The sequence below is a fragment of the Caenorhabditis remanei genome, chromosome X (genome assembly GCF_010183535.1).
Source record: "Caenorhabditis remanei strain PX506 chromosome X, whole genome shotgun sequence".
Classification (NCBI taxonomy): Eukaryota; Metazoa; Nematoda; class Chromadorea; order Rhabditida; family Rhabditidae; genus Caenorhabditis; species Caenorhabditis remanei.
In genome coordinates this window covers 1,271,334-1,285,080 of record NC_071333.1, presented here as the reverse complement: position 1 = coordinate 1,285,080, position 13,747 = coordinate 1,271,334, and the positions used below count along the sequence as shown (strand labels likewise).

The window sequence follows — 13,747 nt, the reverse complement described above, 5'->3', positions numbered from 1 at the left end:
TTGGTTTTTCACTGAAAACGGTATACCATTTTAATGTTTTTGAATCAAAAACTTGTGATTTTTGTAAGTCGTCTTCAATTTTTTTAAATGAATAAATTAGCAGGAATTTTTGTCTTTTAATAAACTATTATTGTAGCTCATACCTGTTCTCTTTCTCTCTTTTTTTCAAATCATGCTTTCAACAGAAAGCATCAAAAATTAGCTACAGAAAATCAAATTCAGCCTTAAAACGTACAAAATACAATCATCTCTACACTTTTCACTCAGAATTCTACATTTTTCGCCATCCTTTCGTCTTTATTTGTTTCTCCGATCCTCATCTGTCATCGCCGCATTCTTTCCCTCTTTCACACTTCTTACTCACTATAGTCTCCGCCCACTTTTCGATTTCAAATGTAGTCGGTGTCTAGTTTTACTGGTGTCTAGTTAGAAATATCCTCCCATGAACTTAAAATGAAAGACGCCGATCTTGACAAACCACCGAGTAATGCGTTACCAGGGACCCGAACTTCGAAATCATAACTTGTCATATGAAAACTGTATTTATGTTATTTCAACATGAGAAAAAAGTTCCAACCTCCGTAGTTGTTTTTCTCTGTCTGTGTAATGTGTCCCCCGCTGCCCTACCCTTTTCTCTATATTGCGGAAAAGTGAGGAATGGTGTATAAGAGCAACCAGTAATTTTGGAGGTAAGGTCTATTCTTGAAAATCTTTTAACGAGAACTTATAAAACGTCAGAAATGATTCACTTTGATACTAATTTCATGTTAAACTGTTGAGAATGAGCTGAGCTATGAACGAGATTAAATATGGTTATACTAACCTGTTATTTGGCGTTTGGAGATGTTTTGTCCATACACCTATTTATCCGTTCGCTTTCAACACCCCCTAGTCAAGAAAAACACGTGAACTAAATTCTCAATAGAAAGTTGCATTTAATAATCTTTCCCTTCTTGATTTACGCCATTACATTAGACACATTGTCTATATGCACTTTTTCTCAATGCCACTGGCTTATTACGTCATGTGTTATCCAGTCGTCATCTTCATTTCATCATTCACACTCTCTTCTTCTCTGTCGGAGCGTAAATTATATCTATAATAAGCTCAGCGCACTCTCGTTGACACCTCCTGCTCTTCTGTTCTATTTTTGTCTGAAGTCCTTCAAATGCTCCTCTATCTTTTGTGACTTTTTTGTTTTCTCTAATCTGCATAAGCAAATGATAACTTATAATTCAACTGAATGTCTTTTATCACAACTTTTTGTTTTAAGACAAATTTGAAACAAAATGTTTTTATTCTGTTTCAACCGAATTAGTAAAGCATTATACTGGAAATTCAAGAAATGAATACACGAGATTGAGAGAGATTTAACAAAAAATTGAGATGAAGACCACCTTTCACGTAAAACAATTGGGAAGATTAGGCAAAATACAGGATTTGGGCATGATACAGTTAAAAAATGATTAGGTGATTAAGTAATTAGTAAATTGGCCCGCCTATCCATCTAGATAGATAAACGCCAAGATATGACACGTTAAGGATAGAATGACTGAAACTCTTTAAGAGAATTTCAGAGAAAAATGGTAATGGGACCCATAAGTTCTTGAGGGAACACATGCCCGTATGACACTGATTGCATAGATAGGAAATTTGGCGGGAAAATTTGAAAAGCATTGAAATTTTTTTAAAACTTTTTTTTTTCAAAAAGTATTTTTTATATTTTTATATTAAAGCTTCCCATGTTTTTCTGATTCTAATGGTGGTATTTTCAAAGCGGCATAACTCTGCGTGGAGACGGTTTAAAGAAATAAAATTACTACCATTGGAATCAGTGAAAAAAATGTGGTTTAGTGATATAAAATGTTTTCAAGTCTTTGAAAAAAAAGTTTTTTTCCGATTTTCAAAAAGTTTCAAAAAATTGTACCCGCCAAATTTTAAAAAAATTTAAAAGGAAATTGCTCAAATATTAAATTGGTTGGCCCATTTCCTTCCTTTTCAGGTGGGATGCCAAGATATGACCATTTGCGTAGAAAGGTTTGTAATTATCGATTAAATACTGATTGGGGGTAGGTGGGCCCACGCGTCTTGCGGAAGTACACGTGCCCGGATGACACTTTGACATGGATAGAGGTGGGGGAGGATTCAGGATTCAGAGCCAACGACGTCGGAAAATCTTCTTCTGGAGTGGGGGATGCTGGGTGGAGGTGGTGTTACAGTACTCGTCTTGACGCATAACTTCGATGTTAATTCCTTCACGACGGAGTGCACGGCATTGATTGAAGCACTGAAAAGAAATATCTATTGATTATTGATTGGTTTGGTTTCAAAAATATACAAGCACGGCACGCTTCTAACAACCACGCTCTACCGAAACCGAAGAAAATTGTGTGCGAAATTGAGAGACTCAGAGAAAAATATACATTTTTCAAGGGCATTTCGGTGGAGCGCAGTTGTAAGAACTGTGCCAAGCTAATATAGATTCAAAAAATTTCAGATTTTCATGAAAGTATCAAAAACTAGAAATCCGAACTCTAATGATCGGATGAATTTTAAGGTAGATTAAAGCTTTTTACTAAATTTAAGCTCCGCCCCCTTTTCAGATATCCGAATTTCGTAGAAACTTCAGAGTCTTGAAATCTGGATATCCGGATATCCGAAAACACACACAAACATCGGAAGGCCTTCTAATGATTAATTTTTTTTCGATATATCAAAATTTTTCACTAAGCTCCGCACACCCTTTCGGGTTTCAGCTTTTCAGATTCCCAAAATTTCATGAGAACTTTCGAAAATCGTAAATTACGGACATCAGGGCATGCGGACACACAGACAGACACCCGAGCAGACAGAGCTGAGCAGAATTCGATGTCTGGTCTGTATCTCTGTTTGTTCTGGTGTCCTGGTCTGTGTATGTATGTGCATCTTATTTTCCTCCTTCTCTTTAATCTAGCGGCTGTTGGTTATCAGGGTTCTTACGGCAGATCACAAGGTGGCGGGAGAAAAAAGGGGCGGGGCAGCTATCATCTCAGATTCAAAAGGGGATATGATGCAACTCAATTTTTCTTGCGTGGGGAACAATGGAGCGCGTTTGCTCAACCTAGAAATGCTTAACGGAGCCCATAAAGTGGTGAGCGGTGGAGCGCTCTTACTTACCATAACTTATATTCTCATTAGAGCGCGTTTACCATGACTTATAGCATAGGGTGGTAAGAGCGCTCTAGCGAACAATTGTTCCCGCCATAGCATATGAAAAAGCGTGCAATGGAGCGCACTTGTTCACCATAACTCAGATTCTGATTAGAGCGCGGTTACACAACTCACCTGGAATCTTGGATTCTCCACAATTGTGCACTCTTTGATCCTCTGCAACTTGACGGTCTCCGAATAGGACGGTGACTCCATAGCCGTCTTGCAAATCCTTTCGCACCGCCCCTTCGGATCGAATTGATCCTTGAGGAAGACTTGACAGCAAACGATGTCTGAATGAGGAATATGACTGGGTGGGTAGATGGATGGGCGGATGTGGGATGGGCGGAGTCAGGGGGCGGAGTTTAGGGAATAGCCGTTGGCAGTGACAATTATCTAAGGTGTTTGCTCGAGTGAGATGAGAGAGTGAGAGATTCAGAGAAGCGAGAGGAATTATGACCTGAGAAGGGAGATATGAGGGAAGGATTAAGGGTCTGACTGATGGCATAGATGGAAAATATGGCGGGAAAATTTGAAAAAAAAATTTTAAAACCGCCTCTAAGGCCTAGGCTTGTGGCGTCTGAGGAGTCATGATTTTTTTCCGAAAGAAACATTCAAAATTTGTGAAAACCTGTTCAAAGTAGGCTAATTTTTGATTTTGAGTCTTCCGAAGGTCTGGAGTCAGACCGCCCGGATTTTGAATTTTCAGTGGGGCGTAAAAATGGAGGGGGACGGAAATTGGATTGCCTCACCACCGCAATCAAAACTATTAACTGTCCCCGTTAGCCCCACCCAACGTATGCCGTCTTCCCCAACTGATCTCAGCCTATCGCTCGCCCTTTCTCTGTGTCCTCCGACTATTTTATGGTGAGAAACGATCTCTCGTCACCTATAATCGTCACTATCCAACGCAACTGTCATTTGGCATATGGTCTGGTCTGACCGGGTCCGAGGGGGTCTCTCGAGGGGTCTGAGTAGGTATGAGGTTGCAGATGGAAAATATGGCGGGAAAATTTGAAAAAAAAATTTTAAAACCGCCTCTAAGGCCTAAGCTTGTGGCGTCTGAGGAGTCATGAATTTTTACAAACAAAAAAAATTCAAAATTTAAGAAAAATTGCTCAAAGTAGCTAAAAGAGCCTAAAGGGCTACCTCAAGTTTAAACGGATTTTGAGTATTTTTTTCAAAAAAAATCACAACATTTTAGGCCAAATTTCGATTTTGAGCCTCCCGAAGGTAATTTTTTCCCGGTCACAGAAAATATACTATCTCTTGAACTCAGACCGCCTGGATTTTGAGTTTTCAGTGGGGCGTATATTTGGTGGCCTCACCACCTCAATCGATATTATTGACTGTCCCCATCAGCCTCACCCTACATGTGCCGTCCCCCCAACCTATCTCAGCCTACTGCTTGCATTTTCTCTGTGTCCTCCGACTATTTTATGGTGAGAAACGATCTCTCGTCACCCGTAATCGTTACTCTCTAACGCAACGGTCATCTGGCATACGGGGCATACAGTCCGGTCCTACCGGGTCCGAGGGGTCTGAGGAGGTGCGAGGTTCTCTGTGTCCTCCGACTGTTTTATGGTGAGTGACGATCTCTCGCCTACCTGTTCGTCACTCTCCAACGCAACGGTTATTTGGCATACAGTCTGGTCCTACCGGGTTCTAGGGGGTCTCTCGAGGGGTCTGAGGGAGTACGAGGTTGCAGCGAATATGACGCGTCGATTTAGCTCCTCTAATGTATGCTACGCACTGATTGCATAGATGGAAAATATAGCGGCATTCAAATTTTAGGAAAAAATGCTTAAAGTAGCTAAAAGCGCCTTAAGGGCTACCTCAAGTTTAAACGCATTTTGAGTTCTTTATTTCAGTGCGCTGAAGACGGGCGGTACGAAAAAATTCACAACATTTTCAGGACAATTTTTGATTTTGAGCCTTCCGAAGGTCTCACGCTCCACCTGGGGAGGACATCCTAAAAAATCTAGGAGCCGCCCAAACTTTGAGTTCCCAGGATTCAAGGCGGTACGACAGTGTCGGAAAATTGTTGGCTTAAAGTTTTCAAATTATTTCCTGGTCACAGAAAATATACGGTCTCTTGGACTCAGATTATTTCCGGATTTCGAGTTTTCGGTGGGTCGTAAAAATGGAGGGGGGACGGAAATTTGGTGGCCTCACCTCCTCGATCGATACTATTGACTGTCCTCATCAGGCTCACACAACGCGTGCTGCCCCCAGCCTATCTCAGCCTATCGCTCACCCTTTCTCTGTGTTCTCCAACTATTCTATGGTGAGTAACGATCTCTCGTCACTCTCCAACGCCACTGTCGTCGGGCATACGGTCTGGTCCTACCGGGTCCGAGGGGGTCTCTCGATGAGTCTGAGGGGGTATGAGGTTGCTGATGGAAAATATGGCGGGAAAATTTGAAAAGAATTAAAAAATCCGCCTCCAAGGCCAAGACTTGTGGCGTCTGAGGAGTCATGAATTTTTTCCCAAAAAAAAATTCAAAATTTAAGAAAAATTGTTTTTTTTTGCTCAAAGTAGCTAAAAGCGCGTTAAGGGTGGGGGGATTAAACTGGCTTGAATGTTTTTGGCCCTATAGTGGGGGTTTAAATTTTTTGAGGATTAAAATGTGGGCTTGAAATTTTTTGGGCGTATGGTGGGGCCCAAATTTTCTTAGGCTCAAAATGGGGATATTAATTCTCTTATGGTTCAAATGTGGGTTAAAATAATTTTTTTTTGAAAATTTTTGAAAAGTTTTGTCCTGAGGACTACGGTAGCCTCACCACCTCAATCGATATTATTGACTGTCCCCATCAGCCCCACCCATCATATGCCGTCCCCCCAACCGATCTCAGCCTACTGCTCGCATTTTCTCTGTGTCCTCCGACTATTTTATGGTGTCTCTCGTCACCCGTAATCGTCACTCTCCAACGCAACTGTCATCTGGCATATGGTCTTGTCCTAGCGGGTCCGAGGGGGTCTCTCGAGTAGTCTGATGGGGTACGAGGTTGTTGTAGTCGATGGGAATGTCAATATATGTGAGGGATGTGACAATTTTTGCTTGGTAGGTAGGTGCCCCCCACAATAAATTGTGACTCGTCGGCCGAAGAAGAGATTCTGTTTTCTCCCTCCTCCGGAGCACTCATCCAGTGCTCTCCACACTGAAAACAACTAAACAGGTGGTCTATCGGCTTGCCGAGCATTTGTCGCAGGGGTGATATATGAGATTGGGCTCCGGCAGGGCTTGGTAGAAGATGAGAAGCATTTAGCACATTTAGAAAAAGGTACCGTACCCCCAAGAAGTGAAAATTAAAGAACCGAGAGCAGGTTTAAAAGAATTTGCGGCTTAAAAACAATAAATTTGAAGATTCCAAGCTTCTCCTTCGAAATTTTTTTTTGAAATAAATTTAAAAAATATATAACTTTAATCTCAAATTCCTCGAAAACCATCCAATCAACCCTATCTAAAACAAGTACCAATCGAAAGAGCGTGTTTTTCTCTATCAGAATAGTTCGGAACTTCTGGCCAAAAAAATCTGGATCACGGTTTTTGACCGTGGTGAAAATCAAGAGAGAGAGAGAGAGCGTCTCGTGGTCCCCGGGCGTCGAGGAGAAGAGTAGAAAGATGCGGAAAATGAATTTTATGATGAAAAACTATGCAAAAATCTATTTTTGGGGGTCTAAAACCCCATAAATCCTATTTAGAATCAATATTTAAAATCTTTTAACATTTTTTTCAGTTTTGCCAAAAACTCTAACAAAATTTTTATCAAAAAGAGACACTGAATGGAAAAATGAGTGTGAAGTATCGGCCCTTCCGACCAATCAATGTTGGGGAGGAGGCGGTCGGTCGGAAATTTGTTACGTGTATCATTTCGAATACATTTCGAAAACGTTTATATCATTAGCATAGACCTTTTCATGTTTTAGGTTACTCTAGCTTACTGTAGCATACTGTAACCCTACTGTATCCTACTGTAACTCACCATCCAACTCCACACGCTGATGCTTCTCCTCCTCCTTATCAAACAGCTCCCTCTGCAGACAATTATACACAATTCTCGGGAGTTCCTTCTCTTTCTCATAGCGACATCGTACGGGGAGTCTGGAAATTTTTAAAATGGATTGGACCGCCCGTTTCAATGGATGAATACCCAAATCTGATAACTTCCCGGCAACATTCCTCTTTCTTCACACAACATTTGGCGGCGGCCGCCTCGATTTTTTCATCGGTAAAGCTGGCGGCCAGGGCTCCAGCGACCAGAAAAATTAAAATAGGATTCATGATCAATAGATAGAAGATAGGCGAAAGTATGGTAGACTAGTGGATTGGGAGGTCCTCCAATCCAATCGAAGTGAAGCGAGTGAAAGTGAGTGAGTGAATGAAAGAGAGAAGGGGCGTCATATGCTGGAGGACGGGCCAGAGTTAACAGTTGTCCCAGGCCGATAAGGGTATTGTGGGGTTGATAGGGCAGCTCGGAGATATGATTTGATCTTTGGACTAGATTTGATTTGAATCTATCATACATCTAGCTGCTGTGCTACGTTTGACTGGAGTATTAATTTAGGAGCATGGGAAGTTGGCAAAATCTGAAAAATGATTAATAAATTTGTATAAAAAGACAGATTTTGACATGATCTTTTCAAAAATATAATTTTCATAAAAAGCGGTTAATGGGTTCATGAGTTACGGGCCTTTAAAGTTAGGCTTACTTAAATCGAGCGCTCCTCTGCCTGGAGTCTCTCTGCACACAAACTGATCATGAAAGACAAAAAATTAAACAAAATTAAACAAACTGGAAAATGTAATTTTTGAAATTTCCTATCGATTGGTATAATTTTCAAAAAAAGTGAATTTTATATTCTTGAGTTATAAGTTTCCAAAGTTTGGGTATTTTTCAGATTTTTTAATAATAAAAGTGGTGTCACTTTTTTTCGACAGTCTGGAAAACTAGTAAAATCTATAAATTTATAGTGTTATTTTACACGAGAATTTAGATTTTGCTCTGCTTTTTTTTACTGTTTTACATAATACAACTTTGAAAAAATTTGGAGAACCAGTTCAAGAGTTATGAGGTTTTAAAATCAGAGAATTTTCTGAATTTAAAAATTTTCAAAACTTCCATGCCGTTCAATTTTTTATCAATTCAAACTCCTAAAATTTGAAATTTTCCGATTCTTGATGTCAGATCTCCCAGATAATGAGCTCATTCGTGTGGTTTCTCAAATTATAACTATCCAGGATAAATAGAATATTCCGAAAAAAAACAATTTTTAATTTTAATTTTTTGAAGGCACATATCTCTAAATCTGGAATAGCTATCACAAAGTTGTCAACTAGAAAAATGTAGCCTTATTTTTGATCTGCGAGCTTACAAATTTTTGGAACCGTAGAGCTATAAATGACTCCGTGAATTTTCCTCCAGGTTACGGTGGTCTTTTCCTCCGCCACCTTAAGCTGTCCTCCTCCACCTCAAGACACCGTTCTCATATATCCAAATATCCTTCTTTCAAGCGATAGCCTCACGTTACGCGACCTCTGCGAGGATCTTCGCAACATCAAATAGTCTCTGCGTCCCACGACTTTAGTGTACTATTTCTCGGTCGCCGTGTAATTGCAGACAATTGTATACAGTACCCTCTCTCTCGACCCGTGTGTCGCAATGCTAATTGCATAGTGAGTGACACGAAATAGCACAGAGACGTAGAGAAGCTAGACGATGTGCGTGAAGAAACCAAATAGAGCGCGATTGTACTCGCAAATAGAGCCATGGTGGGAAAGCCTGTGTAGATCAAACCTAGAACTTTGCAATTAACAACTTTTTTGTGCGAGAATTATCTGAAACTTGGCACACATATAGTTTCGAATGTGCTCAATTAAATGGCGTTGTCAGACCTTGCAGAGTTATGCTTATTGACTGGAAATTTGGGTCTGAAAATTCTGGAAATCCGAACCTCATTTTTTTGAAGTGAAACTAACCCTAGTCAGGTTTGTTTTATTCCGCAAAGGTTGTTCCCAGATTCTTTAGCTTTTTTTAATTTCTCATTGTCTTCAGTCAAAGACAATACTTTCAAGGCGTAGTGTTCGACTCCGTGTTCCAACGACAACACTTCTTCTTTAAAAACTTTCTTCTTGACCGTCGAAGCCTCCGACTAACGAACATAGATTATATATTTTGCTTGGACAAGGGAAAAGAAGATAGACACACAGCTGTGGGAAGAAAAGGAGAGGGATAGGGAAATGTCAAAAGAACTTTCGCAATTTCCCATACTTTATATCATGTGAAAGATTGAAGAAACTCACATAATCATTCTATTTTCAAAATGAATATGACTTTTTGATAAGAAGATATATCCAAGAACTAATTTATTCAAAAAAAAAAGAAAAAAAGTGGAGATATATATATAAAAAAAGTGGAGATATTATTTTGCAAAAAAATCAAAAATTGTTAGCTGACTTATAATAGTAAAAACAGCTATGTTGTTGTTGAGAATCGGACACAAGGAAGAACCAATCTTTGACCCTGGAAATACGAAAATATTTTAATTAAGTTCCCAAATTTTTTTCATTCCCAAATTTTTTTCATCAATGATTGGTTGGCAAGAGGGACTCAAGTTAAAAAGAGAATAGGAATCGTCAATATGGATGTGAAGGATTTCGTTCAAGTTTTAAAAGAAAGTGGGTGTTTCCGTGAGCTGGCAGCTATCTTGGCAGCGGAGTTAAGAGAACAATGGGAATCCGACAGAAGAGCTGTTAGGAAAGAAAGGCAAGAGATCAAACGTCGTATTAGGTCACAGAAGAAAAAATGGGAGATGGTGCAAGAGGAGCTTCAAATTGTTAGAAAACGTAAGATGATGAGTCAAAGAAAAACCAGGAAGTTATATGGAAGAAAGATGAAGAAAGCAAAAGATCGACATTGGCTAAAGTTTCGAGAATTGAAGTACAAGTTCGTGTTTCGTACTCGAGTAATAATGCGGCCGCTAATCTCGTGTGTTTCACCTGGTATCTATCGCGTATGGTCTTTGCTTCTTACTTTCGAAACTTTTTTCAAAGCAAGAAATAAGAAAAGGAAATGCAGTACATGAAGGAAGTTCACGTTTTTAAGGATAACGGACACGGACATATTGAACTCTCAATTCTTAATTTTCACGTACCTTGCGTGCGTATTCAAAATAAATAAATAAATAAATAAAAGAAAACAAACAGACGGAGAATGAGAAAACTCACATTAATCGGATGTTTTGCCTTTCCCACCATTATTGCTCTTTGCTTTTTTGATTTTTTTCAAAAGTTGGTCAACTTCCTTAGTCAGATATATTATCTGCAAGGCATAGTAGTTAACTTCTTCGTCCAGTGATAAAACTATTTCCTTTGAAACTTTCTCTCTTGCAATTTTAGTGTTTTTCTCATTATTGAGAGTTACGTTGAGATCTTCAATCTCTCTCATGGCTTTCTCCAGCGCATTGGTTGTATCCGAAAGTTCTCTTTTTTTGATTTTGATTTTTTCTTCTTGAGCAGCAATTGCTTTCTCCATTTCCTTAGTCTTCTCAAACATGTTTCTCTCCTCTTCTCTCATCTCAACATCTTTTTCCTCAGTCTCTTCCACCTTCTTCCATAACGCCTCCAATTCTTTCTGATAATCTTCCTCACTTTTCTTTTTGAACTGTTTTGGGGTTTCTCGGCGGTGTTGAGACATGATCCTGGAATTATTGGAATGTTACTAAAAAGGACTGGATAAACGAAGAATTCCTGAGAGAAAAAGGAAAAAGTTTAAAAAAAATGAAATGAATAGTTTAGAGGTGTCAGGAAAAACAATGCAAAAGACTAGAAAAAGTAAAATCGATCCACAAATGAAAACCGTAGGTGAAATGAGTTTGGACCAGATGCATAGAAAATAAGAAACGGTGAGACTGAGATTTCAATATGAAGAAAAAAGAAAAACACTACGATTTTGGTCTGGATAACGCGGGACACTGAATAATTTGTCTAGATGCATTCCCCATTCAAAAATATGTCCTTCTATAAACAAATAGAACAGATTTTCAAAAAGAGAGAAGAACAACTTTTCTCTACTTCCAGTCACGCCAAGCTAAAAAACAAGTAATACTTTATTCTAAGAGGTCAACTACAAAGAGCTCCGCTTTGAATCGAAACATTCAATTGCTTCCAATTATTCATGACAGAAATTATCATTTGGAAATAAAGTGTACATTTTTCAAAATTCATCTAACTCTAACGGGTCAGTGCAAAAAAATGAGTGGAGAGGATAGGGGAACAAATTCAAAACAAATCTATAGATGAGAAGTCAAGGTAGAATGGGAAAGAGCCAGATGGGATAGGAAAAATTTTTATAAAGTGAAACCATTATACATTCCTTCACTCTGAAAACAGGTAAAGCATTACCAATACATTTTGACAGAATCGCCTTTCTGAAAACTTTTTTTCCCAGTGTGACAAGATGAATGAACATTCGAAAAACAGGGAAAATGACGGACACTTCTATTTTTGGTCACATCACTAAAAAGGAGAAAGAATACATGTTTTATTTGTCAAAAGATACACATTTGATGGTAAGATAAGAATCAAAAGAGTTTGATGAAAAGAAAATCGATTTTTTTAAATTATGAGGAACCCGAGCTCTCGGCTCGTCAATCTCTATGTAGTGTTCTGTTTCAAGGACAGAACAGTTAGTTCGGAAACAATTAGATTAACTTGTTAACAGCTCGTGTTCGTTGGTGACCGCCTAGGTGACAGATGGTGACATATACAAATGATTCCAAAAAGTTTTTAGTTTTAGTCCCCGACAGCAAGATTTCTGTTGCACTTCCAGAGAGAAAATTTCCCAATCTATCATAAACTATTCATGAACCCCGTGTCTCTTTTTCAATGAACTGAGAACATTCACCCCATCCCGTTTGACGTGCCCAAAAAAGTCTATGTTCCTTTCTCTTCTTTTCAATGTCTATTCAGTTTGGCAAACAGGAGAGAACATTTTCCGAATGGCAAGTGTAACAAGATGGATCGCTAAGTTCCACGAAGAACCCTTTACAAATTTGGTTTTCGTTCAATGAGCGAAAAAGAAAAGAAAAAAGAGACTCAAAATTAGAAAAGATGTCCGCTCTGTTTTCGCCAACGAACATTGCCCACTTCGTGGAGAAACTGTTGTCTCTGAGAGAAATGAACTTTTGGAAAAGGATAGAAAGGGGAAAACGGATAGAACGTGTGTCTCTTTAGTTATAGTTAGCTTTGGTTAAATTTTGGGTAAAATTTTTGGTTACATTCGGTTTGTTAAAAAAACATATTTTGAAACTTTTTTTGTATCGCCTGAGAGTTAGCTGGTTTTTTGAAGAAAATATTACTATGCCTAGAAAACGTCATAAATTACATCCAGTATTTTTTTGAATCATCTGGCAGAACCTCATTTTCACCTTAAAATATACTAGCTTGAAACAAAAATAAATTTTTTTTAAAGGTACATTTAGAGGAAATAACAATTTTGGGGTGATCATGAAAGTATTCAAAAAAGGAGTCTAAAATTTTTAGTAATATTCAAGTGAAAGTATTGGAACAGACAATAATTTTTACTTTTTTCCCAAACTAATCGGATTGAAAGGAACGCACTCTTTTCATGCATCAAGCCTAACCCTTTCACTATTTGCAATAAATTCAGAAATCATTTCTCTTAATCTACCACCATTAAATGTTCATGAATTGTTTCTCTCCCCATTAGTAAGGAGACGACCATTTTTTGACGTGCCCGAAACGGAAGCAAGAAAGATCAAACTATCTTTTTCTATGTGTTCCGTTTCACGGATACACTTCATTCGGAAACAATTAAATTATTAACTTGTCAGCGCTCGTTGGTGAACGCCTTGACAGATGGCGACAAAAAAAAAGAGACCAAAAAATTCTTGGTTTAGTCCCCGACCACATCGACTTTTTGTTGCACCTCCAGAGAAAACTTTCCCAATCCATCATAAATTATTCATGAACCCTTTTTCACTTTTTCAATGAACTGAGAACATTCACTTCATCTAGCTGACGTGCCCAAATAGAAAAAGTATCTGTTTCCTTCTCTTCTATTGAATGTCTATTCAATTTGGCAAAAAAGAGAGACAATTTTTTGAATGGCGAGTGCGACAAATAGGAAAAGAGCGATTGGTAATGGGTACTGCCATGACAGGTGTCTTTCTAGGAGACCAATCACAATAATATTGCAATCATTCATAATATTCCTTTTTAAACACAAAGGAAGAACCAGCGATAGCGAAAACTTTAGAACATCCTCTTTTTCCAGTTCTTTTGCACTTTTTTCTCTCTTCTCCTAGTATGTACGAAGAACAAAAAATGGCGAAGTTTTTACATGTCCAAAGTCTGTGTTTCTTGATGAGTGTCGGAAAAAAACTTGTGTGGGTCTCTTCAAGCTAAACTATTTTTACCATCAATCGGAGACATTATCAAGTAATTTTGAGATCTTGGAAATTTACATTCCAATTACATCCACGGTTAACTTCAAGATCGAATATTCACCTTATGTATTTATATAACAACACATA

At 38.5% G+C, this 13,747-nt stretch overlaps 2 protein-coding genes across 2 annotated transcripts; both read right to left on the bottom strand.

Moving 5' to 3' along the window:
• Positions 1 to 2,152: 2,152 nt before the first annotated feature.
• On the bottom strand, positions 2,153 to 7,475 carry GCK72_022312 (uncharacterized protein; the record flags this gene model as incomplete). Its single annotated transcript, XM_003106833.2, has 4 exons — positions 2,153 to 2,287; positions 3,325 to 3,482; positions 7,177 to 7,295; positions 7,345 to 7,475. 4 exons carry the CDS (start codon positions 7,473 to 7,475, stop codon positions 2,153 to 2,155), a joined length of 543 nt encoding a protein of 180 aa, XP_003106881.2.
• Positions 7,476 to 10,419: 2,944 nt separating this feature from the next.
• Positions 10,420 to 10,887, bottom strand: GCK72_022311 (uncharacterized protein; the record flags this gene model as incomplete). The annotated part of the gene is made up of 1 exon (XM_053734751.1): positions 10,420 to 10,887. The coding sequence occupies one exon, from the start codon at positions 10,885 to 10,887 to the stop codon at positions 10,420 to 10,422; it is 468 nt and encodes a 155-aa protein (XP_053578317.1).
• Positions 10,888 to 13,747: the final 2,860 nt, after the last annotated feature.